We start from the raw sequence: 27,626 nt of genomic DNA, 5'->3' as shown, positions 1-27,626 counted from the left end.
AAGTAATATACAGTATAATTGTGGTAAGAAGTGTGTTGATACTCTGGATATACAGTAGAAGCTGCAATTTCATAAAACAATTTCATCTTGATTACAAGTTAATAGGAATAATAGTTGAACCTTCAGGTTAATCATTTGCATTACATATAGTATTTAAGTTTATTCTGCATATCTCTGCAGTGCAAAGGATTTTGTTTCATTTCAGTAAGCATTAAGAAATTACGGGTCGATGATGATGAAGATACCAATAGTGTGTATGGTAGTAGCTTACATTCTTCACCTTCAGCCAGTCCGGCGCCAATTGACCGGTCAGCCCATAAAAGACAGTCCTCTACTTCTAACCAAAAACATAAACAGGTATGCAGTAGGAAAAAGTGAATTTTTCTATGTTCATAGTTAAGAATTGTATTTTTAATATTTTTATTCTATTTTGATTGGAGCAGTTATATTAAAAGTTGAAAATATAATTTTTGTAATTTTCACAAGAGGTTAATGTACTGCACTTTTATTTTGACAAGAACCGTATATGTCAATTTATTTTAATTTCAGAATTCAAGTGGAAAAGCCTACGACATCGATAACATTGTGATTCCATATAGTATGGCAGCCTCAACCCGTGTAGAGAAGCTGGAGTACAAGGAAATTCCAACGCCAAAGTGGAGAGTTGTTCCCGTTTTACCAAATAATGTTCACCATATGAGCAGTGGTACTAGTCAAGAAGAAGAGGTATACAACTTTTCTTTTTCTGTCTTTTACATGTTATTAGTTTATATATAATAATGTAGGTTGCAGGTTAAGTTAAAGTGACACATGGAGAGTATGGGTCTTAATATAAAAACCCTTGATGACTATATTTAGTGAAGACATTTGTTGAGGAATAATGTATAATTAGTCCTTAACATGCAATTTTATGATGATGCAATACATCATCTTGGTACTTGATATGAATTTTGAGTGAAAGTATTGAAACAGAATTTGTATTTTATGCTCTTCTTTCTTGATGTTTCCTCCAAGGCATCCCTGGAAGTACAAAATAATTTGTTTTGTATAACCATTAAAATGCTACAGGTGAATTACCTTTGTGGTGTTCCGGAAGTGTTGAAGTCACAACTGCAGTGTGCAAGACCACTTTAAACATGTGCAGCATGGCTGATTTTGATAAGTAAAACACTTGATAAAAGCATAATTTTGTCATGTCTCTTGTTATTGAATATAATTTCTAACACAGGCCTAATTGTTTTGTCTTGCCTTCAAAAGAAGTAAGAGAAATCTTGGCATATTGATGCTCGTTTGATTATCTATTACAGAATTTATCTTGCAGCGCACTGATAAGTTCATTCGTTTATGAAATCATGAAAAGTTGCATAGAGTAAGCTACTACAGTACAATATACTTTTAATTATGTTGGTAATATTTTGACTTGATAAGCTGAACTAACTTTATAGATTCTAAAATGTGAGTTTAGGGTAATATTTATTTTTATACAGTACTTAAAGTTTTATATCTTTCCACTTCAATTTATCAGAAAGCTATAACTATTTTGGATTTCCTAAATCCTGTTTTTAGGGGAGCACTATGTGTATCTTTGGATTTTGGCAAAATGCTTATACCCAATAGGACCACACTTAAGTTTTTGGTCACACAAATTAAATGTTAAAAGTAATGCTAGTTTCCTTCAAGAAGGTAATGTATACAGTATTTTTTAAGTTTTCATCAAGGTCTGAGCTGGGATTGTCCTTAGTTTGAAGTGTATACCAGTTACAGTAGTTATGCTTATTTGTTGATATCTCTCATCCTAATTTCAGGCCTTCTATTGAAACTTCAATAGATCCAATATTCTGTGGGGTGTCAGTACACCTTGTGCAGTGCACTGTAGGCATTACTACTACTACTACCAATGAATCTTTGCAGCATCCCTTTGGCTCCTAGCTACACCAATCTTTTTGGCCATCTCTACCTGTTCATGCTTCTCTCTGGCTTGTCCAGTTACTTTGACTTCATAGTGCAACTGTGGGGTTATCCTCCCTCTATGACTTTCTCCATAAACACCCCCCCCCCCCTCTCTTAAGCCCAGCACCGTGCCAGGTGGCCCACATAACATGCTGAGAGTTGAGGTAGATTAGGTAGAATTAATGTAATAAATCTGATTACATACTGTTATACATATGTTCTGAAAGATCTACGATTGCATAGAATAGTAAAAGCATCCCTCACTCAACTTAGAATATTTGTTAGAAAATTAATCCATTCACAAGTGCATTGAACGTACTATTACGTCCAAGTCAACTGCTTTTGTTGCTACTCCTCCACTGGTTCTTGTTTCAAAAACCTTTTGCTGCTGCAGTTATGTGTTACTGTAAAGACTTTTCCTGCTGTTACTAGTTTTTATTAATTTTCCATCCTCTAAACTATTAGTATTTATCAAATTACACATTAATCGCAACAGTTACATTTCAAGTAATATATGAATCTTCTCAATATGTAGTGCACAGTCTGATCTGAATCAATCAAGAAAGTTGTCGTTGCGGGAGTATTGAAGTCTGTACTTTTTGTCCATTTACCCACACCACCTAATATATCTGCACATTTTGAAATTATAACTGGCCAGTAGTCACTGTGAACAACAGTCTGTTAGGTTAAGGATTTTCTGGAAAAAAATCTTTCCAAAGGTTTTAGCTCATTGTAAAGTTTTGATTACGATTGGTCCACCTAATGTGGTACAGGCTCTTTTTCTGACAGCCCGTAAGTTTTGAAGAAAACTGGGGATGAGGAGAAAGGAAGTGGTGTTAAGAAGTTGCTCTTTTTGCTGGTAAGTTTATGACCTGACTACAAGGAACAGTCCCGGATAGTGTGAAGGCTATACAGCCATTATCCAAAACAGAAATAATGGGAAGCTAAATTATTTAATGGTCATACTACCTTCTGGTTCCTTGTCCTTCTTCTAAGACATGTATGGCTGTTTCTCAGTCAGGAACGATAAGCAAAGGAAACTTATGAAGCTCAGACCATTTTTATGATAAGGATGTCTGAAACCATTTTGCAATGACATCCTAAAATTAAATTTCCTTCATTTTTCAAAGCCATGGTTATTTTAAAATGAGATTAGCTGCCTTTTCCTGGTGGGTATTGATGCACCCTCTACAAATGAAGTCTTTGTTGTAAGTCCTTAACAAAAGGTTCAGCAAACCACCCAGAATTCTACCAGAAATTGAAAGGGTAACATTAACATCCAACTTTTCCATAGATCGAATCTAACGCTAAGGTAAGGGGATTTGTCTTCGTAATGCCTGTTCAAGTTTCAACTTGGTCCAGAACAATATAAAAATGACAGCCATTTGAAGAATAGCTTCCCTTTATTGGCATTTGAAGCTGAATGTGACTGCCAGGCTGCTTTCGATATGAACTCTTGACTTGCTTGAAGGGTCTTTTTCATTTAACTTTGCCTTGGATAGGTGTAACACAGTGAATTCTTAAGTGAGAAATGTTCATGGATGGCATACCCTTCACTTTAGGCCACTGGAGTAGTGATGGAAATGTAAGGGCAGCAACATCTAATGTTCCCTGTAGTCATCCTTCCAAGCACTTCACTGATCAGACAATGATAAGTTTATATTATTGAATTTTTGTTCATTATAACTTATGAAGATGATGCCTCTGCTGTCATTGCTGGATTTTTTAAATATTTTATTGCAACTGTTTTTGGTAAGGTTAACAATAGCAACCAGGCTTCGTATTAAAAGTCTTTGAACCCCAAAAACAAACTGCAAACAAGTAGAAGTAAACTTGATTGTATCAGTCTCGTGTGTATCATGTGCCTTAGAAAAAATACAAAAGGCTTGGGACAAAGCAAAACATTCTCCATGCATCAAACCATGTAAGAATTTGCCCCAGTCATAGTTATGTACCCTTGGTTAGTGATGGTCAGAGAGTGATAATGATGAGGCTGTCATTTATGGATAATGGGGCTGTCCTAAGATTGAGGATCAATTTGTTGCTGATTTAATATGTGCTAACTATTTTACCATTTCTATGTTTATCCATATCTTGCAACATCTATATTTCCCTTCCATAAAGGTGAGGACTGAGAATGCTAGGCATTAGGCATGAAATTAGCAATAAGTAAGAAGATTATAGAAAATCAACATAGAGTAAAAAATGCTTTAAGATTTACCATATCTGATACAACACTTCAATGTCCTGTGCCACAGTCAGTGAATTACTGTGTGATTGTGGTCTACAATTACCATATCGTTACAGCTGCAATTTCGATAAACATGTCTGATCTGTCTTGCATATTATGAAAATACTATACATTATTGAGGTCTCCAAGATTTCTAGAAACAGGTTATGTTGAGGAATTCTTTTACATCTTTCGGAATATTCTTTCTATTTTTTTTAATGTTCTTTCTGGTATGCCGTAACTGACTTTTATCTTGAAATGTTGGACAAAGATTTTTAGATCTATTATATTAGGTATTCCTGATCTTTATTAATCTGTGGTATCTTTACTCAAAAAATCCAATGTGGATGGGGAGTAAGATATTTTTGCCATTCTGACCATCCTTTGTGGTCAATCATCCTAGACTACTGTACATGATACACTGCTGAGTATTATGCGTAAGACATAGACTTATCTTTACTTCTTAAGGCTTAATAATATTCTGTATTTTGGAAGCTTTGTTTTGGCTGTGACCAAATTATGGAGTGGTCTTCATATAGTTTGATCATGGAAACTTGTGAATTTCCAAGTTGATGCTATTGCGTAACTTTGTCATTAAACTCAATTCATTTTATATTTTTTCATTAATCTTGTTTTATACATTCAATTCTCTTACTATTTACTTCTTTTTCACACTTGACAGTTTTTGTTATTGGATTCCTTGTGCTTTTAGTATTTTACTTTTCCAAAATTTTTGTTTTTGATTTTTAGTGAAAATGGGAATATGGTAACGTTAATTGTGTAATCAAGAAACGTGACTAGAAATGCACATGCAATAGTTGAAAAGTCTGCCCAAGAACTGGGAAAATGTCTGACAGGTTGAACGTCAAAAGCCCTGGCAATTATACCTGGGTAACACCAAATATATACTTCAATTGCAAAGCAAATGCACACAATTAATCCAATTAATAAAGGGAACAATTCAGTACTGGCAAAGCATAACTAGATAAGTGTAGAAAATGTTGCACTCCATATTTAGGAAAGAATGACATTAAAAAGGATGAAGTTACTAACTAATCAACAATAGCTTACCTAGACTAGATCAAACCTTTTTTTAACCCTGGTAAGATAAAATCACCAAAGCTCGTATTAATGTATACATATATTGAGAAATCCTAGAGGAGCCCCGAAAATGCGCTATAAAGATCAACAAAAGCGCACCCTGGCTCTAACTGACATCGATCCTTCCTCATGGGAAGAAACAGCCAGGGACAGGAAAACCTGGAGGAGTACAGTACACCATGGCACCGTGGACTTCGAGGAGAGGAGGAGACAAAATGAGGAGGCTAGGAGGAGAAGAAGGAGAGAGCGATTAGAACAGCCCCGCCCACCACCTACCCTCCCTTGTGAACACTGTCCGCGACTCTTCCACCACAGACTAGGACTTAACAGTCACATCAGGCATAAGCACCCACCCCACAGATAGGAGGCTGATGGCTAACGACAGAACCCAATACTCGGACACGAGTGGGCGCCGACGACGACGACGATGTTGAAAGTCCCTAATGGCTACCCTATATAAAGCAAAACATACACTTGCTCTTTGCTTTGTAAAATGCAAAAAGGAAAAAATGTCATTAAAGCAAATGGGAGACCACTTTATTTCAAATCAAGTAATGATGCCTGAACAATTCAAAATCATGTGATAAAATGGGAGATATTTTAAAAAAAGCTAAATATTTTTTTTTTGGGGGGGTGGGATGAATGGTACTATTATCACTTGTAGTTGATGTGGCTGGAGACCTGTGTTTTGATGGGCAAGTCATATTGTGATTCATGGGTTTAAATGAAGTTCCAGATATGAAAACTAAATTCTTAGGAAGACCAGGCAGTAGAGTATTGTAAGAAATACCAATCCAATGGTTTTCATATGCATTACTACCCTGGATTTCTTTTCTTAGTTAGGCAATCTTAATTCCTTCAAAGCGCATGGTTTGCTCATAACGTCCCTTTGAAGAAATTTCTCTATCGGTTCTGCACTTTTTTTGGTATTCATCCTTGGAATAGAGCCTTAAGATACATGCTCCTGCTCTGGTCTTTGACCTGATTATGGAAAGGGACTAAATTATCGATGCCAGCGTTCGCAAGTGAAATGTAGTAGCATGATCTTGAGGCCCTTGTTTTCAAACTGAAACAGTTGGGAGTGGGTGGATTGTTTCTTAGCATTATTATTGATTTTTTAAGTAATAGATCTCAGAGTTGTTGTTGATGGGCACCATAGTGATTATAGGAATGTGATATCCGGTGTTCCACAGAGTAGTGTTCTTGGCCCATTACTTTTCATACTATATACACATGACATGTGGTTTGGCCTAGAAAACAAGCTTGTTGCATATGCAGATGATGCTACTCTCTTTGCATCAATTCCATCCCCTGAATGTAGATCTAGGGTTGGTGAATCCCTTAATAGAGATTTAGCTAGAATTAGTGCATGGTGCAAATTATGGGGTATTAAGTTGAATCCTAACAAAACTCAAAGTATGATTGTAAGTAGGTCAAGGACGGTGGCTCCTCAACATCCGGATCTCAGTATTGATAATGTTTCTTTAAATATGTATGACTTTCAAAATTTTAGGTGTGATTCTCGACAGTAAATTTACTTTTGAGAAACATATAAGGTTTGTGTCTTCTTCAATTGCACAAAAAATAGGCTTATTGAGAAAGTCTTTCAAGATTTTCGGTGATCAATCTATTCTGAAGAAGTGTTTTAATTCTTTCATTCTACCTTGTTTTGAGTATTGTTCTCCTGTCTGGCCTTCAGCTGCTGATTCTCATCTTAATTTGTTGGACAGAAACTTACGGTCTATTAAATTTCTTATTCCTGATCTAGATATTAATCTTTGGCACCGTCATTCAATTAGTTCATTATGCATGTTGCATAAGATTTTTCATAACTCTGACCATCCTTTACATTCAGATCTCCCTGGACAATTCTATCCTGTTCGTAATACTAGGCAGGCAGTTAATTCTAATAGCCAGGCCTTCTCCATCATGAGGCTCAATACTACACAGTACTCTAGAAGATTTATTCCAGCTGTTACCAAGTTGTGGAATGATCTTCCTAATCAGGTAGTTGAATCAGTAGAACTTCAAAAGTTCAAAGTTGGAGCAAATGCTTTTTTTATTACCAGGCGGACATGAGTCTTTTTATAGTTTATTTATGACATATTTGTTTTTAATGTTGTTAATAGTTTATATATGACATGTCTGTTTTGACGTTGTTACTTATTTTAGAATGATTTATTGTTAATTTGTTCTCGTCATTTATTTATTTCCTTATTTCCTTTCCTCACTGGGCTAATTTTCCCTGTTGGAGCCCCTGGGCTTATAGCATCTTGCTTTTCCAACTAGGGTTGTAGCTTGGATAGTAATAATAATAATAATAATGAAGCTTTTGGTAACGTTAATCCCCAAATTATGATGGGCGGAACAAAAAATATGTTTGACCCTGGCTATACAAATTCTTCAACTTTCCAAGGATCGGGTAATAAAGCCTTTTCTAAAATGACCAAAGTCCTATTAGTTGCTCCACAAGGACATTCTTTAGCATAATTTATTTGTAGAAAGTACTGTAATCTTAATCACAGTCAGCAAATGCACTGATTTAAAGGTTCAGATTTGTTCATGAGGGTCAAAGGTATGATATAAGTGCTTACTCGCACTATGTCTGAAAAGATCAACCCAAGCTAGGACTAAGTAATGTCAGCTAATGGCTGCATGTGAACCAACTTCCCCAGATTTTTCCACATGGATGGTTAGGTTATGAATACTTACTATTGGGACTAATCAACCCACAGACTGCTGGCCAAGGATATTTTCCTTATTGTTCATGTCAGCAACAAATTCCTATACAAGTCAAGTACCCTTTAATAATATAAGACTGTAGCAGTACCAGCTGAACTCGGTTGAGTCCCTGGTTAGGCTGAAGGAACGTAGAGGGTAGAGGTCCCCTTTTGTTTTGTTTCATTGTTGGTGTCGGCTACCCCCCAAAATTGGGGGAAGTCCCTTGGTATATGGATGGAAGACTGTTAGTATGACTTTTTTCCATATTTTTGTAGTTAAATTGTCAGTCTTATTGAGTTATGATTATAGACTTCTGAAAAAGATTTTTGTGAGTAATTTAGAAGTGCTCTAAGTCACTTGAGAAATATCCAAAAAAGTTCTCATCGTGGCTGATATGCTGCTTTATCTAATGGTAGCAGAATTAAGTGCTCATCATATAAACATGCTTTTACTGCTGAACTTCTTTTATAGAACCATCCGAAAAGAGGAATATAACTGCTTTTCTCAAGAGTGTTTAGTCTGTCTTAAGGATATAGTAGAAGATGGAAAATGTATTAAATGGCTAGTGCTTAAGGTACATTTTTCCAACTAGCCAGATAATCAAGGAATAAATTTTCAGTGAGCGTATACTGAAGAATTATTAGAGAATAGTTGGGCTATCTAGTTTGACTGTGTAATTTTGCTAAACTTGATAAAATTTATATTTTTATAGATTGTTATGAATATTAAATTTAACTGGGGGAAACAGCATTTGAGAGACATTTAATGCCACCATTGTTAATGACACATATTGAATTATTTACCCAAATACTGTTTACTCTACAATTAATTTATTGAAATTGGTTGAACTCCGAGTGATATGCCACTAGTATGCTATTCTCATTGTGTTACTAAAATATAACTAATTAAATGCACTTTATCAAGCTAATTTACTTCAGAAGTTTAAACTTTTTGCCAATGATTTTCTATCGAATGGGTTTACGTAGGCCTCGTTTCATGGTTTAAGAATATCTATTTTAACATTGCTATTGATCCATGATATACAGTATGTTTTTCTCATTAGTTTATTCTTAATTTCATTACCTTTCCACACTGGGCTGCTTTTCCTCTTTGAGTCCGTGGGCTTTTAGCATACTGCCCTTCCAGTTAGGGTTTTAGTAATAATAACAATAATGATATAGTGCTTAGAATAATTAAAAGCACTCATATATTTTTATTATTTTGGTCTAGTACTGTTCCTTTAATCCAGTGGTGTGATTAAACTTCTGTATATAAAGAAGTGTAAGTAAAAAACTTTTAATTCCCTAAACCACTTGGAAGGTAAGCACAGATACTAAATTTTTCCCTATATAGTTGCCTTCTTAACCTTCAGGAGATTCTGGTGTCATTCTCTAAAAGACGAAATTGTCAATTTTTGAGACACCAGTTGAAAACAAACTTGAGAATTACACTGACCAGAAGCAATGAGTGTGTGGTTTGCTATATACAAATTTTAAGACATCCCAGGATCTCAAAAGAGTTGATAGTACACATCAAAATAATGTTGGCAAAGGAATAATGTTGAATGAATACCATAGTTTACCAGGGAGGATGTGAACTACTTATTGACTGACTTTGTGTTGATTGTGCTGTACCCTTTTGATTTGCATAATTGATGGTAGAAGTGCACTGCTGTAATCAAAGATTCCATTTGAAGTTCCAATCCAAAGTTTCTTGAACAAATTAAAGTGGTTTGTGAAATCTAGGAGCTTATGGTAAGGCTATTTTCAAAGTCAAATGTGAAATTATTTTATTGTACTGTATGACCTTGTGAATATGTTTTTCTATTGTAAAACTATTCACGATACAACAAAGTTTTTCAGTAACGGATCAATGAAAATAAGTAAAAGAACTGGAATTTCATTATTAAGGAAGAGTCCATAAAGAATCCATTGATATTAGGCTGTGGGTGATTTGTTTTGCCTGTAACATACATCACACAACATATGAAATTGCCATCTCGCATTCCCTCATTTGTATTTCTTTATCTTTTCTATTGATTATTCCTAAAGTATTTTTTTATTCTTTGATTCTGAGCATACTTCCACTCAGTATTTATAGGTACTTTGAACTTTAAGGTGAAGGAGTTCTAGTGGAGCTTTCTAAAAGGAAATTATTTGTCCATTAGTCTCCTGCCGAGCTATTAGAGAACTAATGAATTACCAACGATTATTAAAATCCCCAGAAGGATACTAAGATCTGATGCAGACATTCCTTGAATTCTCTATTGGTTTTTTAATTAACTCCATCTCATACATTTCAAACATTTGAATGGTATCCAGACTAAAGTGTGTGAAATAAAGTCCAGGTGAAGTTAACCTTTTTTGTTTTTAATCTTTTGATTGCATATTTGTTTCATAATTTCTTTTGCTAGTTGATCACTGGGTAACATCTGAAAGCAACATATAACATTATCAATCCTTACCTAATAACAGGATATTTCATTTAATCTATGACTAGAACCTCTCGGAACTTCTTGCCCTGATTTTTGTCAGGATTCAATCTCCACAAGGCAATCTGAGTCAAAATTATCAGTCATTTGCAGTGAATTGTGGCGAAATAATTTGAAAACCAAGTTCTTCAAGGATTTTCCTTTGAAGTTTTCAAATTACCTTGATATATTTCACAAATACTGTGTAGAAATTCCAAAGGGACAAACTACATAATTCTATGAGCCAGCTAATCTTATTTTGACTAAGTAAAACAGACTGAAAACTCTTATGATTAAAACACTGAAATGAGGGGGTATGTAACATGATCAGTAACTTTACTCACATCTGAAAATAAAGATTTGGAAAGTAGTTTTAAGAATTAATAAAATTTTCCAAGTGAGTGTAAACATAAATGGACTATGGATGGTTTCTTTGAAAGTAAATGACACCTATATCATTTCCCCAGAAGAATTTTGTGTCAGCATAATACTTGTATACTGGACCACGAGCATAAGGTAATACATTCTTGAACTTGATTGATCATGCTCTCCATAAAGTATAAAATAGACTTCCCAGAAGAAAGAATTATAAAGAGAAGTCCTTACTGTACTACATTGACTTGACTTGTGGTAGAGCAGATCCCTTCCAGGCAATGTTATTGAAATTGTGTTAAAGACAAACTGAGTAAACCTATTTGCCTCACTTTTTGACAATCCTTTTACAAATAGAAATTTTCAAACACCTCAAGTCACTAAAGCTCAACAGTGAAAGTCTGGAAGTTTTATACGAAGTAAGTCAAACATTGCTATTTTTAAGAAAATCAAGTAAGCAGTTCTCAAATGGTAACTGATATTGACCTCTGCCCAACTAACCATTTTGGTATTACAACTACTGTAATCAACCAAGCAGAGTTGATGGTAATTAATTAGAATTGGTTAGTGACATGGGTTGTTTGTTATGATTTCACTAACGTTTTTAACATAGATGCTTTTTTCTTACTATGTTGCAAGTGTAAAGGGAATTGAATTTGATATTTTGGACCAGTAGGATCAAGGCTACACAACTTCCTTCCCTTCCCTTATTGGGCAGTAAACTATTCCTACCTCCCTAAGTGTTATGTGCGTCAGTTAAGAAACGGTCGACTTTTTCCTCTTTTACATGATTGGTAATACTCGTAACAATCAGTAAAACTTTTTTATATTTATTGTTTCATGCTTCTCCCTTTTCAGCCATATCATTTGTGTGAAAACTGAATATTTCCAAAATTGTATAGAAACACTGGTAAAAATAATGAAATATTAATCTTAATACTGTACACCTAAAAATAGGAGTTAGTCATCAACATCTCGAATGAACTAACAGCCTATCATAATCACAAAAAGTTCCTCATGTAATTGGCACAGGTTACAAGAACATTGAAAAAAAAATAATAGGTATAAATCATCACCATGTGCTCACAATTGCTGACATTGATTGGGCCAGATGTAGACTAATGTCTGCCAGCATGTAAGAAAAAATATTTAAATTTTTTTCTAGGCTGAATCTTATGAAGCAAAGTAGCTCCAGCATTGATTAGACTTAACCATTCATGCTTACCATTGTGTCTGTCCTAACTACTACACTATGGGCAAATAGCCTATGTTTGATATTTAATTTTTCATTTGTGCTAGACTCAAGATGAAGAGACAAGTATCCTCTAACACAGTGATTCCCAACCTTTTTGTGATCGAGTACCACTTGGAGGTCCCGTACAGTCGCTGCGTACCACCTGGTTCCAGAGAAACTAAATTCGATCAGATACCACTTTATTTCTATAATTGTAAAAATAGAACACGCAAATTAACTAAGAAAACAACAACTCAATGCGAGGGCTGTATCTGCTTCTTCTCCACCAGCTGGTCAATGCGGGGCATGACTTTGCTCACAGCACATCGGAAATCATGCCCGGGTGCCGCAAGACGGTTCCGGCTCTTCGACTTGATGGCCATGAAGTCTGAGAACCCCTGCTCGCACTCCCACATCGAGGGGAAAATCAGTAGCTGGGGAACAGCGTGACGGGCTAGCGTCGGGTATGAGGAGGCTATGCTCACCCAGAAGTTTAAAGGAGAGCATTCTTTGTGCTTCGTCTTTGCCCGAAAGTGTTCGCGTACCACCTGGAAGGCCCTCGTGTACCACTAGTGGTACGCGTGCCACAGGTTGGGAACCACTGCTCTAACAGGTTGAGAACGTTTACAAGATTTTTATATGTAAACCAGAGAGGGTCTACCATCTAACAAGTTGAGAACATTTACAAGATTTTTATATACAAACCAAAGGGGGTCTAGTTCTAAATATACCAGTGCCTATAGTAAGACCATAGACCTTTGCCCTTTAATTCCACCAAAATCCTATTTTATATCATAAAGGCATTTCTTGTAGAACTGTGTCCAATTTTGTGCCCCAACCATTGCATAACCAGGATTCTTAATTCAACATGTTACACGGGTGTGTAGGAATTTATTCAACTTATCACATGAGCGAATGTGCAACACCATTAGTGATAGATGCATGAGGGAATTCTAGGGTTGCTGAATCCCTGATAGAAATCTAGCTGAAACTAGTGCTTGGTGTAAGTTATGGGACATGAATTTGAACCCTAACAAAATTCAAAGTAGTTTGAAGATGGCATCTCCTTAACATCCAGTTCTTAGTATTAATGTTTCTTCAAGTCTATACGGCTTTTAAAATTCTAAGTGTCATTCTTTATTACACATTTACATTTGGATTGATTCTCCTTTAATTCCACAAAAATGTGGCTTATAGAGAAAGTTTTAAGTTTTTTTGGTGATCAATTTATTCTAAAGAAGTGTTGAAATACTTTCATTTTGCTTGGTTTCAAGTAGGTTTTCCTATCTGGGCTTCAGCTGCTGAATCTCATCTTAGTTTTATGGACAAGTACTTGTCTATTAAATTTTTTATTCCTCAATGTGGTATTAAGCTGTGGCACCGTCATTCTTTCGATTCTTCATGGATGTTCCACAAGATTTTTCATGATTCTGAGCATTGTTTGTAGTCGGATCTCCCCAGAATGTTATCATCCTGTACATAATACTAATTATATGCAGTTAATTCTAATAGTCTAGCCTTCTCCATCAAAAGGCTCAATACTACACAGTATTCTAGAAGTTTTATTCCATCTGTGACCAGATTGTGGAATGATTTTTCTGAATAGGCAGATGAATCAGTGCAACATCAGAAGTTCAATTTGCTTTCTTATCTCCTTTACTCACCAGTTTATAAATTGCAGATTAACATATTTGCTTTTAATAGCTGCAACAAATTATGCCCATTGCTTTAAGTAACTACAGCAAACAATATTGAAGTCCAAGTGGGAGGGTATTGCTGAGATCTTGAGAAGTGGCCATTCTGTAACATCTAAAGAAATTGGTGAAGTAGAGCTTGATGTGGTTGAAGTCCAAAATATGAGAAGAGTTTAGAGGTAACCCCTTTTATGAGAATATAAACTATGTCATAGTACAATTAATGCTTCATATGTCATTTCAACAAGTACTGTGTGGTACTTGCTTACTAAAGAAAATACAGTATGATGAAAGAACTCTTGAATTTTTGCCTTTTTTTCATTAATTAATTAACATGTAAATTTATATAATATATTAATTGTATTGATTATAAAAGTTAAATTGGAAAGTTTAGGAGAAAATTTTATAATTTTTTTCATTCTACCATGTTTTTTTTATTGATTGCCTGTGTGGTCTTCAGTTACTGGCTCATGTTAATTTGTTGGGCAAAAGCTCACTGTCTATTAAATTCATTGTTCCTGATCTGGATAATCTCCTGGCATCGGTGTTCAGTTAGTTCTTTGAACATACCATTCCCATATGTATTACGAGATTGTATAGAAAGTTTTGCATTAATGATTGGAGGAGTGTTAGGGTCTGGACTATCAATTTGGTCTTATGTCTCACAATCTAGTTGCCTATTTGAGCAATTATGACTGCAGTAATGCAAAGGTTTAGCAACAGAAGGGTGTAAAGTAATGGAAGAATTTGAGGCTTTGTGAGAGGCCATTGAATCTACTGCACAGTTAACTTGCAGAATCCTTACTGCAAGAAATGCTATTAACACTAGTCTACTATTTTTTTAGGTTAGATTAGGGAACCATGCTTTTATACTGTATTTAGATTTACTGCTTGTGAGAGACGATTTATTGGACTTGTGATTTTGACATAAGAAGCTAGCGATGATAAGAGGTCTTGAAGCTTGGCACTATCGAAATTGACTGATTATGTGAATTATCAAAAGATGAAAGCATGTCATCATTTTAATCCCTGCTATAATCAACTAGTGTAGTCTTCCCCAAATTTTTCCTTGCTAAAAGCAAGTTCCCTTTTCCATTTTGAACTTGATCGGCAACTGTTGAATCATACTTTTCCAAGATAAGGACTTTGAGGCAAGTGCGTTCTTCACAACGGTTATTTATAACACAGTAGTGCCCTCGGCATGATACACAGAGAATACGGATCATGATCTCTCAGAAATAATTCCCTAGAACATTCCACATGGCAATAGCTAACAAATTAGAGGAGACATCTTGATACAGTACTGAATAACAGATAAACAATCTGGAGACCATCTGAACTAAACTGTGTCGACAGAGAAACTGCAAGGACAAAGCGTCATTTCTGGGCTACTTACAACACCATTGAAATGTTCCATTCCTTTACTAAGAGCATGTCTGTTGAAAGGAGAGAAAAAGGGATAGTTTCTTAAATATAAGTTTTGCCAATGAATGTTTATTAAACAGCTTCTAGAGAAGAGGCAGTACAAATGTTAGGGAAGTATGGAAATAAATTTTTTTTTTGTTCAAAATCTGTTATTCATAATTATGATTATTCTTTGTATTCACATCTTCCCAGCTAGTATTGTCCTTTACATAGTACTTGGTTTGCTTTTAATTTTAAGCCTTGTCTTTTCCATCATAAGGCTTAATACCACACAGTATTATAGAAGTTTTATTCCATCTATGACAGGTTGTGGAATGATCTTCCTAATGTCAGTGTTAAATCCATAGAACTTCAGAAGTTGAAACTTTCTGCAAAATTTGTGTTGAACAGGTTGGCATTAGTCTAGTATCATAGTTTACATATGACTCGTCTATTTCAATGTTACTAATCTTGAAGTATTTTATTTTATTTTCACATATAGTTTTTGGGGTTATTTCTTACTTTTTTATATAGGCTCCTCACCCTGTTGGAGCCCTTGGCAATTTAGTTTCCTGATTTTCCATCTAGGGTTGTAGCTTGGCTAGTAATAGTAATAAGAATAAGATTCACTGGTCAACTGAATGGTCTCACAGGCCCTATAGACTGTACAGTATAGTCCAAATCCATGAATCCAATCCTAGATATATTTACGTGGACGGGGCATTTTGTAAAGTTGAAAATTAATCCATTTTTTTGTAGTCAGAGACTATCTTTTAAAAGTGTAATGAAGTGTGTATTGATGAATCTATTATTGGAAAAAAAAGCGGTGTACATGGAATGCAGAAACACGTAATGTGTTATTTCATTTTTAAGCCTGTCATTTACTTTTTGACACTGGATTTCAATGTGCTGTGTATCGGTTTGTGTTGTGATATGCCCTAAGGTAAGGAAATTTGCTTCTTAGTTTTAAATGTTAGATTAAGCAACATTCTCTCTCTCTCTCTCTCTCTCTCTCTCTCTCTATCTCTCTCTCTCTCTCTCTCTCTCTCTCTCTCTCTCTCTCTCTTTTTTTTTTTTTTAGGAAATCAGATCGTGATTAAAAAAAATTGTCGGAACAATCCCGACTCGTCAGTGGAAATTTATTTTTTCCATTTTACATAAGTAAAATATGATTTAAATTTTAGGGTGTAACAGTATGCATACTATATACTTCATATAATGCACAATGTGGGTATACTATTCTTTACAGTTAACAGTATTCGGTACTGTGTATATTGCGTTATTTATATAGAACTTACAATTTTTGCAAACGAGTAGTCTTTTATGCACATAATTTATTAATATATGTGCATACACAATAGTGCATGTACATATGTTTTATATATATTTTTTTTAACTTATATTTTAACTCTAGTCACTATCTTTAGATAAAGAAATTAAGCAAAAAGTTGCAGGTTTTGTTACATAATTAATTTTAAAAATCTTATACATTCAACCACACATTAAATACACTGCAGTGTCAGTTTAAGTTTATGCTCCAAAGAATTCTTAAGTTTCTGAGCTTGTTTAGGATTCACTGCTGCAAGAACTAATCTGCGATTGGAAGACTGCTAGAAGTCCAAGTCTTCTTCGCCACCCAATACAAACACTCCAGTTTTGAAGCTGGTGCTCAGGACTTCATGGTCTTGTCATAGGCCTACTATTTATATTTTCTAGGATACTCGAAGTGACATCCCCTGTGTTGACGTTTGGCGACGAAAGAGGAGAAGATATAGTTGATTGGTGTGTTTGATGGCTAAATGTGAAATGTGGGAGTTTGTCGTCTGTGATGGCCAATTTTCAACAACTTGTTCTTCCAAAGAAGATGGTTATTCGGTTTGGTGAGTATTGAACAAAACTACAGGCCAGTAAAGGTATCCTGTTTTCTCGTATGACGACAGAGAAACTTTCTCCAAGAGTTGAAATTCCTTCACCTGTGATCTCGGTTAGCATGAGTGAAGAGGAGTATCATTTCAAGTTTCCTCTCTCATGATGTTGGCTGGCATGAGTGAAAAGGAAGAAGAGAGAGGGTCTTGGCTATCAGCATGTCAGGCCCCTTGGATTCCAATGAGCCTAAGTTGTCCATTGTTGTAAACATGTTTTCCATTTTCTATTGGAAGTGGTACGATCAATAGGAAAAATGGATATGCATGGTACAGCAAAACTTCGTTAGGCAATGAGCTTTTGCAGGAAGCAAATGGAGGAGGTACCGTAATAACAATGAAAGTAAAAGGTGGCAATTGATATTTAAATTGTGCAAATACTTTCTGAAATACCATCAACTTTGGGACCATAAACTTGGGTGAGTATAGTGGTGAGTTTATTCCATATTGATTTTGAGTTGGGTTTATGGGAAGTTAAATTTTTTAGATGGGGTGGTGGTGATTTCTTCCTACTTGAAAGTAAAGAAGTCTGAAATTGTTTTCCATTTGATTTGATGGTTAACAAATAAAACAAAAGATGAATGTCGGGGCTTTATGGCCTGTCATTTTACAAACATTTGTAGTAGTATTTTAGTAAAAGAAAAATATGGTGTTAAGAGATCTTTTTCAATGTGAGTGCTACTTTTAAAATCTGGGAAATCCTGAAAAAATTATTGTTTCATTACAAAGATATTGTATCTTTGGATATTAAGAATTTTTCATACTGTATGATATCTTTACACAATTTATATTGCCAGAGTGGTAATAGTTTTATGAACTGTCAAATGTGGATTTGATAAGTACATAATACCAAAATGGAAAAATACTCAACTGCTATATCTAAACAAAATACATTATTCAGTATTAGGTCCAGTTACAGGATTTATTCTATAATGACTTCAAGTAATATTTAAAAGTAGTTCAAGAGAACAGAATCCTATTTATAGACTCTGTGGCAGCTAAGTTAAATTGTAATAATACAGTGTGAACAAATGGAAATTAGTGGTTGTTAATGGGCACTATGGTGACTAAAGGAATATAATGTCTGGTGTTCTTCAGGGTAGTGTTCTTGGCCCATTACTCTAAATACTATACATGCTTGATATGTGTTTTGGCCTAGAAAAATCCCATTGCTTATGCAAATGATGCTACTCTGAATTAATTACAACTCCTAAATGTAGATCTGCTGTTGCTGAATCCCTTAATAGAAATTTTATTAAGATTTGTGCAAGGGGCAAATTACAGTGGATGAAGTTGAACCCTAACATAACTCCAAGTAAGATTGTAAGTAAGTAGAGGACAGTGACTTCTCTACATCCATATCTTTGCATTGTTTATGTCTTTTAACTATATACTACTCACTTGAAATTATACATTGGATATTTTATGGCAAATTTACTTTTGAGAAACACATTCTGTTTGTTTCTTCCCCTATTGCACAAAAATTACATATTGAGGGATTTTTTAATGATATTTGGTGATCAATCTGTCTGGAAATGTATTGATTCTTTCATTCATTCTTGTTTTAAGTATTGTGCTCCTGTATGGTCTCCAGCTGCTGACTTTTTAATTTTTTAGGCGAAAAATTGCTGTCTATTTAATTGCTTGTCCTTATTCTGTGATAATAATCTCTTGCACTGTTCATTGAGTTCTTTGTGCATGTTGTGTAAGTTTTTTCCATAATTCTAACCATCCTTTGTATTCAAATATCCCTAGACTGTAACATCTTGTACTGAGTACTAGGGATACAGTTAATTCTGATAGCTTCTCTATCATAACGTTCCCTATTAACACTATTCTACAGTAGAGGTTTTCTTCCAACTATGACCAGATTGTGGGATGATCTTCCCACTCTGGCAGTTAAATCAGTTGTGGTGGCCGATGTGGTAACGTCAATGACTGGGAACACTAGACTGGGATTAGAGTCCTGCTCAAACTCGTTAGTTTCTTTGGTCGTTGCAATCTCACCATCCTTGTGAGCTAAGGATGGGTGGTTTGGGGGAGCCTATAGGTCTACTTACTGAGTCATCAGTAGCCATTGCCTGGCCCTACTTGGTCCATGCTGGAGTGGAGAGGGGCTTGGGTGCTGATCATATATGGTCAGTTTCTAGGGCATTGTCCTGCTTGAAGATAGGGCAATGTCACTCCCTTGCCTCTGCCATTCATGAGCGGCCTTTAAACCTTTTAACCAAGTTCAAACTACAGTAATACTTTTCTGTTGTCCAGACATATGAGTCAAAAATGTTAATTCATGGACTATACATTATTGAAACTTTAAAAATTGTGGTCTTAGTATTTGGCACTGTAATCATCATGATGTATCAATTCATGATATATTAGTAGAGACCGGAAATTAGTGTAATTTTGGTCTAAATGCCTTTTGTAACTTTAGGGTAGAAGGTTCCATGGCTGTTGTTAATTGTGCAAACATGATTCAGCTGCATTAAATTTATTTTTTGTGGAATGGCCCATACTGAATGAACCGAGTTGTAATGATCAATGCAGTCATGTTTTTTAAAGGGAATCCCTTGTTGAATTCATATATCTCTGGTTTCTCTCTCTCAAAAGTTGTAGTTTATTTGAACATAACTGCCTCATAATTATCCCCATATCAGTAATAAAAGCAGGCATTAGGATCAAAGAGTAAATGTATTCATCCTACTGCTTTTACTAGGCCGCTACCTGCTTAATTATAATCATAGACTGTCAGAGTATTTGGAACTGCGTGTGTCAAGAAAGGTTGAACATTCGGAAATAGGATTCAACCCCTTTTCTGGTATGAAAGTTAGTGCTACATGCATCAATATTAGATTTTATGACCTTTGCTGTTTATTATGTAGATGTTTATCTGAGTGGGTTTCTTTTATTACTTTACTAATGTAATATTATTTTCCTGTTTCTTTACTATACTTTTTATTTTCCTCCTTACTCTACAACTATCTTACAACAAGAATCGTAAAGAGTGATTGTGACAAATGAGAATTGGCAAAGATTTCTAGACATTCATTGGCACTTTTTTGTTTTATCTATAGTTTGAAAATTGGATTTTAAGTTATTGATACTCTTTAAATAAGTGGATACCTGAATTTATGACATCTGCTGTGTACACTGTTGATGTTATTACTGTGCCATATTCTTTTAAAGAAATATGGAACTACTGTTGATTTTAAAAAGGAGGTTCTCTTGTGAAGAAAAAGGTGGGTTTTATAGCTTTGTGTCCATACTCTCCATGTGTTTTGAAGTTTAATTTTGTGGTATTTGGTAAAATGTTTTGAGAGATAGGTTAGGTTTATCTTAATTTATTCATTTATAGTTTGATGAGGACATCAGTGAAGAAGCAATTGCTGCCCGACATGGTCGCAGTGAAGAGATGGAGCGTAAGAAGTTCCTACAATATCTCCACATGCAAGTAACCTCAAGGTCAACCCGCTCACGACGAACTGATTCCTCAGGAACTAACACACCAGGTAAATTGATTCAGCTTGTATCAGTTAGGTAACACATAATAGGTAATCTGTTTTAGTATAATAACTTACTGAAACTTGTTGCATGAAAAATATTCATATCAGGGTAATTGATAATCTAAAGTATTGTTGCATAAAACAATATTTTTAAAACTACAATTGTTGTCAAAATATGGGTCACCAGATGAATAGCGTATGAGGTACTCATTCAGGTTTTACCAAGAAGCCTATTCCAGTTTTTCTCTTGTTAGAGCTTCAATAGTTACATATTACCTAAGATAACACGATAGCCTTTCAATTTTTTGAAGTTATATGCATTTAAAATGTTTGTAATGAGTAAGGAAAGTTAATTTAGTATGCATTATATTTGGGATGTAAGTGTGTTGTGAATGATATTGATATAGATTTAACGATATAAGTAGTTCTGGTACTTTTCTACTGTAGTTTTTCTTATATTTGTGAAATATCTACAATTTTGAGTTAATGATACATTGTGATCAAGTTTTTTATTGAAAATTTATGAAATATCAAGATACATTGCGTACGTGAAATAAAAAATTTAACTTTTAATTTTCCAATTTGATTGCCTAATCTTAACTATAATTTAATAATTATATTATGAAATGGGAAATTATTTATCTTTTCAGACCATCCATTATCTCCACGACCACCGGATCCAGCAAGTGACACCATATCGCCTTTAGCTACGCCTCCAACCACTCCTTTAGCACCATCTGAAGATTCAAATCAGTCATCCTCATTGCCAATTATAGCAAATACTAATCCTTCTAATTTATTAACTACTGTCCCTAATTCTGGAATACCTTCTGCAGTGTTGTCTCAGCCATCAAATAGTTCATTGCAAGAAGAAATACAGTCTGGTTCTCTAAATCAGCCATCCACTCTTCTCGTCCATTATCCTCAAGTTGCATTAAGTGGTGATAGTAACCCACTACCTACAGCAGTATCAACTTCAATAACTGGTAGTACCACACTTTCAACAACGGCTCTATCTTCCTCACTCTCCATGTTCACGGGAACACGTCGAACCAGAACCTACAGCAGTGGTAGTCGTTCACGTGGCTTCTCTTCATTTGAAGATGGATTCATTGAAAGACTTGAGGTAAAGTGATTGTAAGCTTGAATTTAGAATATTTTAAGTATTGTAGGGTTCTGTATTTCTGGAGTAATAATGATTTCATAGTGTAAGACAAGAGCGGTAAAGTATTGTACAACAAGTACAGATACCCAAGTTCATGTTATTTACAAATCAGTAGTGACATGTTCATTAAGCTTACCTTTGAATCATAAGCTATTAATTTAAAGCACAAGTTTCACTATCTTGGATTAGAAATTAGTCTGTGAAAGGTCTCTTAGCTATCATCTCCCCACAAGACCGGCGGCTACCAGTCTTACTAGACCACATTATCTGATAAGAACATTAAACTGAAATTGACATTCTATGGATAAAGTCTTAATCATGCTATAATTTGGTGTCGATAATTAGTGTCTATTTTTTTGGATAGCTATATCAATAGGTTGTACCTAGAACCTTTTAACTAGTATTTGATTTGTATTCTTTGTAGAGGGTCAGATTTTTATTTTACAATTGTGGTTCACAGTGTTTTAATCTAGATAAAGATCAGATGAAGGAATGTATAGAAGAAAAAAGGTAAACGTAAAAGGATAAATAATGTTACTTGGACAAGTTTCGAACTGTATCTTCTAAAATCAAAGAGGTAAACAATGATGCTAAGTTAGGACAAAAAATATAGATCTTAGTTCCCAAATGAATCAACTCATATTGATGAGCGATAACATGACAGTAGTGACATACGTATATCAACATGCAAATAGGGCCGGTGTCTAGTCTCCTATGCCAGTTGGCGGTAGGGATGCAACACTGGCTTAGGGAAATTCAATTCTCAGCCCAGTTCATCCCGGGAAAAAGGAATGTGATAATTGTTTCAGAATAGTCAATGAATCTTCAGGTGGTGAGTGGTCTCCTAACTTGGTACAATCCCTGATAATCAACATGTTTGTCACACACCTGAATCACAAACTAGCAATGTATTGATTAACGGTTCCAGACCCAGATGCAGTAAGGGAAGACACCTTCCAATGTCCCTATAATGGGACAGACATTTAGGCCTTTCCCCCATTTTGCCTGATTCATCAGGTTTTGAACAAAATCAAAATATGTCAAGATCTAAGAGTAACACTAGTAGCGCCAAAGGGCCGTAAGTGGAGTTTTATCTGGATCTTCTGGGCCGGGTCATAGAAGGTCCAAAAGAGCTTCCAACTTGGCCAAACCTTCGTCAACCTCACATGTAAAAGTTCTACAGTGCAGTTTATTGTCTACCACTTCATAACAGGAAATTATCCAGCATCTCCAGAAGAAAGGCTTTTCGAGGCTGACTGTGAAGCCGCTTTCAGTCTACCTTCTAAGTATAAACTGAAGATCATTCAAACGTAAGCACCAACATTCCATACAGAGGAAGAAATAGAAACTTTTAATGAAGATCTGGAAATATCTATAAAAAAAATAAGATTCAACTTATGCAAGTTGAATCTTGTTTTGGGGGAATTTCAATGGTAAAGTGGATCAAGAGAAAAGAGGAGAATCAGCAGTAGGCACAGGAAATGACTGAGACATGCGTGTAGAATTGACTGAAAGAAACAATCTTGAAATCATGAATACCATTTTTAACCCTGGACAGGTAGCGTGGATAAACTCTCCCGCTATAGGTAGCGTGGTGTCATATGCGTTACGTTCACTTCGGGCGCTTATACCTACTTACCATTATGACTTTTTTTTTTTTTTTTTTTTTTTTAGTTTACTAATTTGAAGACTTTACTTTCAATTGGTGAAAAAGAAAAAATTCCTGAATATAGAAATAACACTTCACTCACAAAATTAAGAAAATAAGTATACAAATATAAATTTGTTCAAATAACAGGCACTGTACACTTAAAAATAATGAACTTCATTAATACTAAGTATTCTCTTGAAAGTAGAAGAGTTGCTCAGTTGATTGATGTAAAAACATCGAGGATTGGAGCAAAACTGCAAAATCAGTAAAAAAAAAAAAAAAAAAAAGCTGTGAAATTTTTTTTTACACAATCACTAAAATTTTTGGTGTGAAAGGAATGCTATATTTATTGTAGTAATACTTATTGGATCTGGAAATTTTTTTCCAAAAGTCATCTAAAATGATCCTAGATGATGGCAAAACAATAAAAAAATTTACAGTATCTAGTAACTATAATCTGGAAAAGAATGGCTTGGTTTCAATGTAACCCCTACCACACGAGATTTACGGAAATGAAAGGCAAATTTAGAGTACTAATAAATGATGGATATGCATGAAATTTTGACAAAGTAATCTTAAATGAGGGCAAAAATAACTTATAGCAATTAATAAAGTAATAAGTAATAAAGCAGTAATGTAAAATGCAAAACTTTAGCGATGGAATAACTTACCCTCTTTAGGGTAACGTAGTGTCAGATATGCACCAATTTCCACTTTGGAGGGCGATATCCGATGAACGCGGCGGAGCAGAGGTGACACGTGTTGCTTCTACTAAAGCTGGTGAACGACTCACTCTCCCTGGAAAAGATGCGAGATCATGCGAGGCGTCGCTGCGCAGGAACCAAAAAACGAGTTTTGCGCAGAATCGTGGTGCAGATATGACACCACGCTACCTGTCCAGGGTTAAGAAAAAATAAACAGAAAATAGACACGGGGAAGCGAAAAACAAAATAGATTTTATTCTATGGAAAAGACATGTTGGTTAAAGTTGTAAAATTGTTGAATAAGTTAGACATGTAATCATAGAATGGTGAGAAGTTAAATTTGTCCAGATCTAGGGAAAGAAAGAATAATAAATAAACACCTCTGTAATCAGACAAAAAATCTGATGAGTTAAGTTTAGCCATTCAAAATGGTCTCCCAGCCACAATATGAAATGGAAGCAAGTAAAGAAATAAAAAGTATTATAAAATTTGTATTGGAATCATCACGAGATCGGTAGAAAAGTTCCTTAACAAGATCAGGGAAAACCATCAGAAAACACCAAAAACCTAATGAAGAAAACATTGGAAGTGTGGGTAAAATCCAAGAGAGATAAAATAGAATCAGCAGAACTATCCAAACCAATAAACAAACTAAAAACCCTAGACATTCACAAATGCAATCAGACCAAAATTGAAGAAACCCTAAATTAAGGAAGAAGCCTCAACTTGAATGAAAGAAGAATTGGAACAGGGCACCAACAGATGTTTGCTTTAAAGCATAATAATGGCAATAACATCAAAAGAGATGTGATAGAAATTGCTGAGGATTTCTATACAATGCTTTACAATAGTGATAGAAGGGATAACTTTGCTAATAGAAATAACGAAACACCTGAGCCGGAACCAAATGTAACAGTAGGAGAAGTAAAGAAAGCATTAAAAGGCATAAAAAGAGGGAACACAACAGAAGAGGGCCTATCAATATATTTAATAATAGATGGATATTTCATAGTTGTAAAACTTGTTGAACTTAAACAAAATGTCTGCAAGAATGCCCTATACCTACAACTGAGAAAAACTATATATTAATACAGAAAAAGGGATACATAAAAGACCTGAAAATTACTGCCCAATAAATTTACTCCCAGTAATATTTAAAATATTTACAAAGAGAGCAGGCATGATTTAGAATCGGTATTCAACAAGTGACTATATCCATGTAATTTACCAGCTATTAGAAATATCAACAAAATATGACAAACCACTATGTATGGCACTTATAGTCTACTTTTGAGTCTGTCAAAACTTCAGCAGAAATGAAAGCCCTTTAAAACCAAAGGAATAGAGGAATCATATAGAGTACTTATATATGTATATATATATATATATATATATATATATATATATATATATATATATATATATATATATATATATATATGTATATATATATATATATCTATCTATCCATACAGGAAGAACAGCAATCTCAAAACTATATAAAGATAGTGAGAGAATTATAAATGAGAACGGTGTTATATAGGAAGACCCGATCTCTATTAGAATATTCACAGTGTGCCAAGAACTAGTTTTTGAAAATTTATATTGGGGAAATATACGTAAGGGTTAATGTTAATGGGTAATACCTTTAATAATGTAATATTTGCTGATGACATAGTTCTATTTAGTGAATCATGGGAAGAATTGGAAAACACAATAGAAGATTTGAATAGAGGAAGATATATAGGATTGAAAATGAATATGCGTAATGTTTAATGAAAATGCAGAAAAAAACAAGTAATGGTTCTGGACGAGCCTCTAGAAATTGTTAATAAATATACGTACTTTGGCCAGGCAGCAAGTATTTCCCAGACATGAGGCCAAATTAAAAGAAGAATGAGCAGATGATGTAGAACTTTTGGTAAATAAAATGAGATTATGAAAAGTAAAATTTTGCTTTTTCTGAAAAGAAAAGTATTCAACCCTCTTGTGATCCGATGGCACAATGTGTGAAAATATTTTTTGCTGTAAGTGATCCGATATCGCAAATCGCTGCGTCATCTGTAACTTATTTTCGCACCACGAGAGGGCAGATGGTTGAGGGACATGTGGAGCCTAAAAGAAAATGGCTAGTAGCAGCTTCTGCTTGGAAAGCCTATGTTGATTTCCAATGTGACCTATTTTTTATTTTTAATTTATTCTCGAAGAAATGATTTTCTAGGCCTTTTTGTGCATATGTTAATAACTGCAATACTGTACACATGTTTCATACATGATTAGAAAGCCCATTCTATATACTTTTATATGGTATATAAAACACCATAAAAGTATTAATGCTTCTATACAATATTTGTTCAATATTTTTCCAGCAATACATTTATTTTTTATTTTATTTTTTGGGGGGGAAATTTAATCGGCTTTACAATGATATCTAATTTTACCTTATCTTTATTTGTCATAACAGTGAAAAGCATCAACATAAGAAAAAAGCGCTTTTTTATTCATTTACACCTCATTTAAACATTTATTGGAAAGAGGTCGCATCAACGTGAAAGATCAACAATTCCACAGTGAAAGATCAACAATTCCACACAATTTGCGTGTACAAAGTTCAATCTTTTGCCAATCTAATGTAACAAATCAGAAGCCTTAATCTGTTATTGTTTGGACATACTGTACTGATTTTTATTTTATTTTATTTTTTTTTTTTATGAACTTCATTTTTCTGGGAAGGCCATTTGCGCATTTATTCACACTAACTTTTGTAAGGGTGTAAGCGCCCAAGGGTTAATCAGGTGGTCCAACCAGTATTGACTTTTAGATCGGAAACTTGGAGCCTAACTTAAGCCTTAGAATATAAGCTAGTTTGAACTTGAAGAGCTATACAGTCGTCTCTATCTTGAGCTTTTAGATCAATACTTCTCCATTCATCTCCTAATTCGCGTTTCATAGTCCTCAGCCATGTAGACCTTGATCTTCCAACTCTTCTAGTGCCTTCTGGAGCCCAGTTAAATGTTTGGTGAACTAATCACTCTTGGGGAGTAATTTCTCTTATGGTTTCTTTTCTAATTCTGTCCTGTCATTTCACTCCCAAAAGTCTTCTGAGGGCTTTGTTCTCAAATTTACAAAATCTGTTGGATATTTTTGCTTTGTCGTACCACAACTCATGTCCATACAGTAACATGGTCCTCACTAAACTGATATATAGCCTGATTTTTATATTTGATTTCCAAATGTAATTAACCTCGCCATTGTCTGATTTCCTTTCTTCAGTATTTCATTGAATTCCAATTCTAAAGACACTTTTAGAGATCATAGTTCCCAAATATTTAAATGATTCTACCTCGTTAACTCTTTCTTCTCCCAATGATAATTCATCTTCCATTGCATATTCTGTTCTCATCATCTGTCTTTCTTCTATTTACCTTAAGCTCAGCCTTCTGGTAAGAAGGCATATATATATATATATATATATATATATATATATATATATATATATATATATATA

At 34.6% G+C, this 27,626-nt stretch overlaps 1 protein-coding gene across 3 annotated transcripts in view; it reads left to right on the top strand.

Annotated features, from left to right (window-relative positions):
- Positions 1 to 27,626, top strand: part of nsl1 (non-specific lethal 1) — a 178,939-nt gene that overhangs the window by 131,269 nt on the left and 20,044 nt on the right. For all 3 annotated transcript variants that reach the window (XM_068348052.1, XM_068348054.1, XM_068348051.1), the window contains exons 7-10: positions 206 to 357; positions 550 to 726; positions 20,451 to 20,604; positions 21,249 to 21,724. In XM_068348052.1, the coding sequence (XP_068204153.1) occupies positions 206 to 357; positions 550 to 726; positions 20,451 to 20,604; positions 21,249 to 21,724 (959 nt within the window). The remainder of the gene's footprint in view (positions 1 to 205; positions 358 to 549; positions 727 to 20,450; positions 20,605 to 21,248; positions 21,725 to 27,626) is intronic.

This window comes from Palaemon carinicauda, chromosome 24 (genome assembly GCF_036898095.1).
Source record: "Palaemon carinicauda isolate YSFRI2023 chromosome 24, ASM3689809v2, whole genome shotgun sequence".
Taxonomy (NCBI): domain Eukaryota; kingdom Metazoa; phylum Arthropoda; class Malacostraca; order Decapoda; family Palaemonidae; genus Palaemon; species Palaemon carinicauda.
This window is presented reverse-complemented; position numbering and strand designations above follow the sequence as displayed.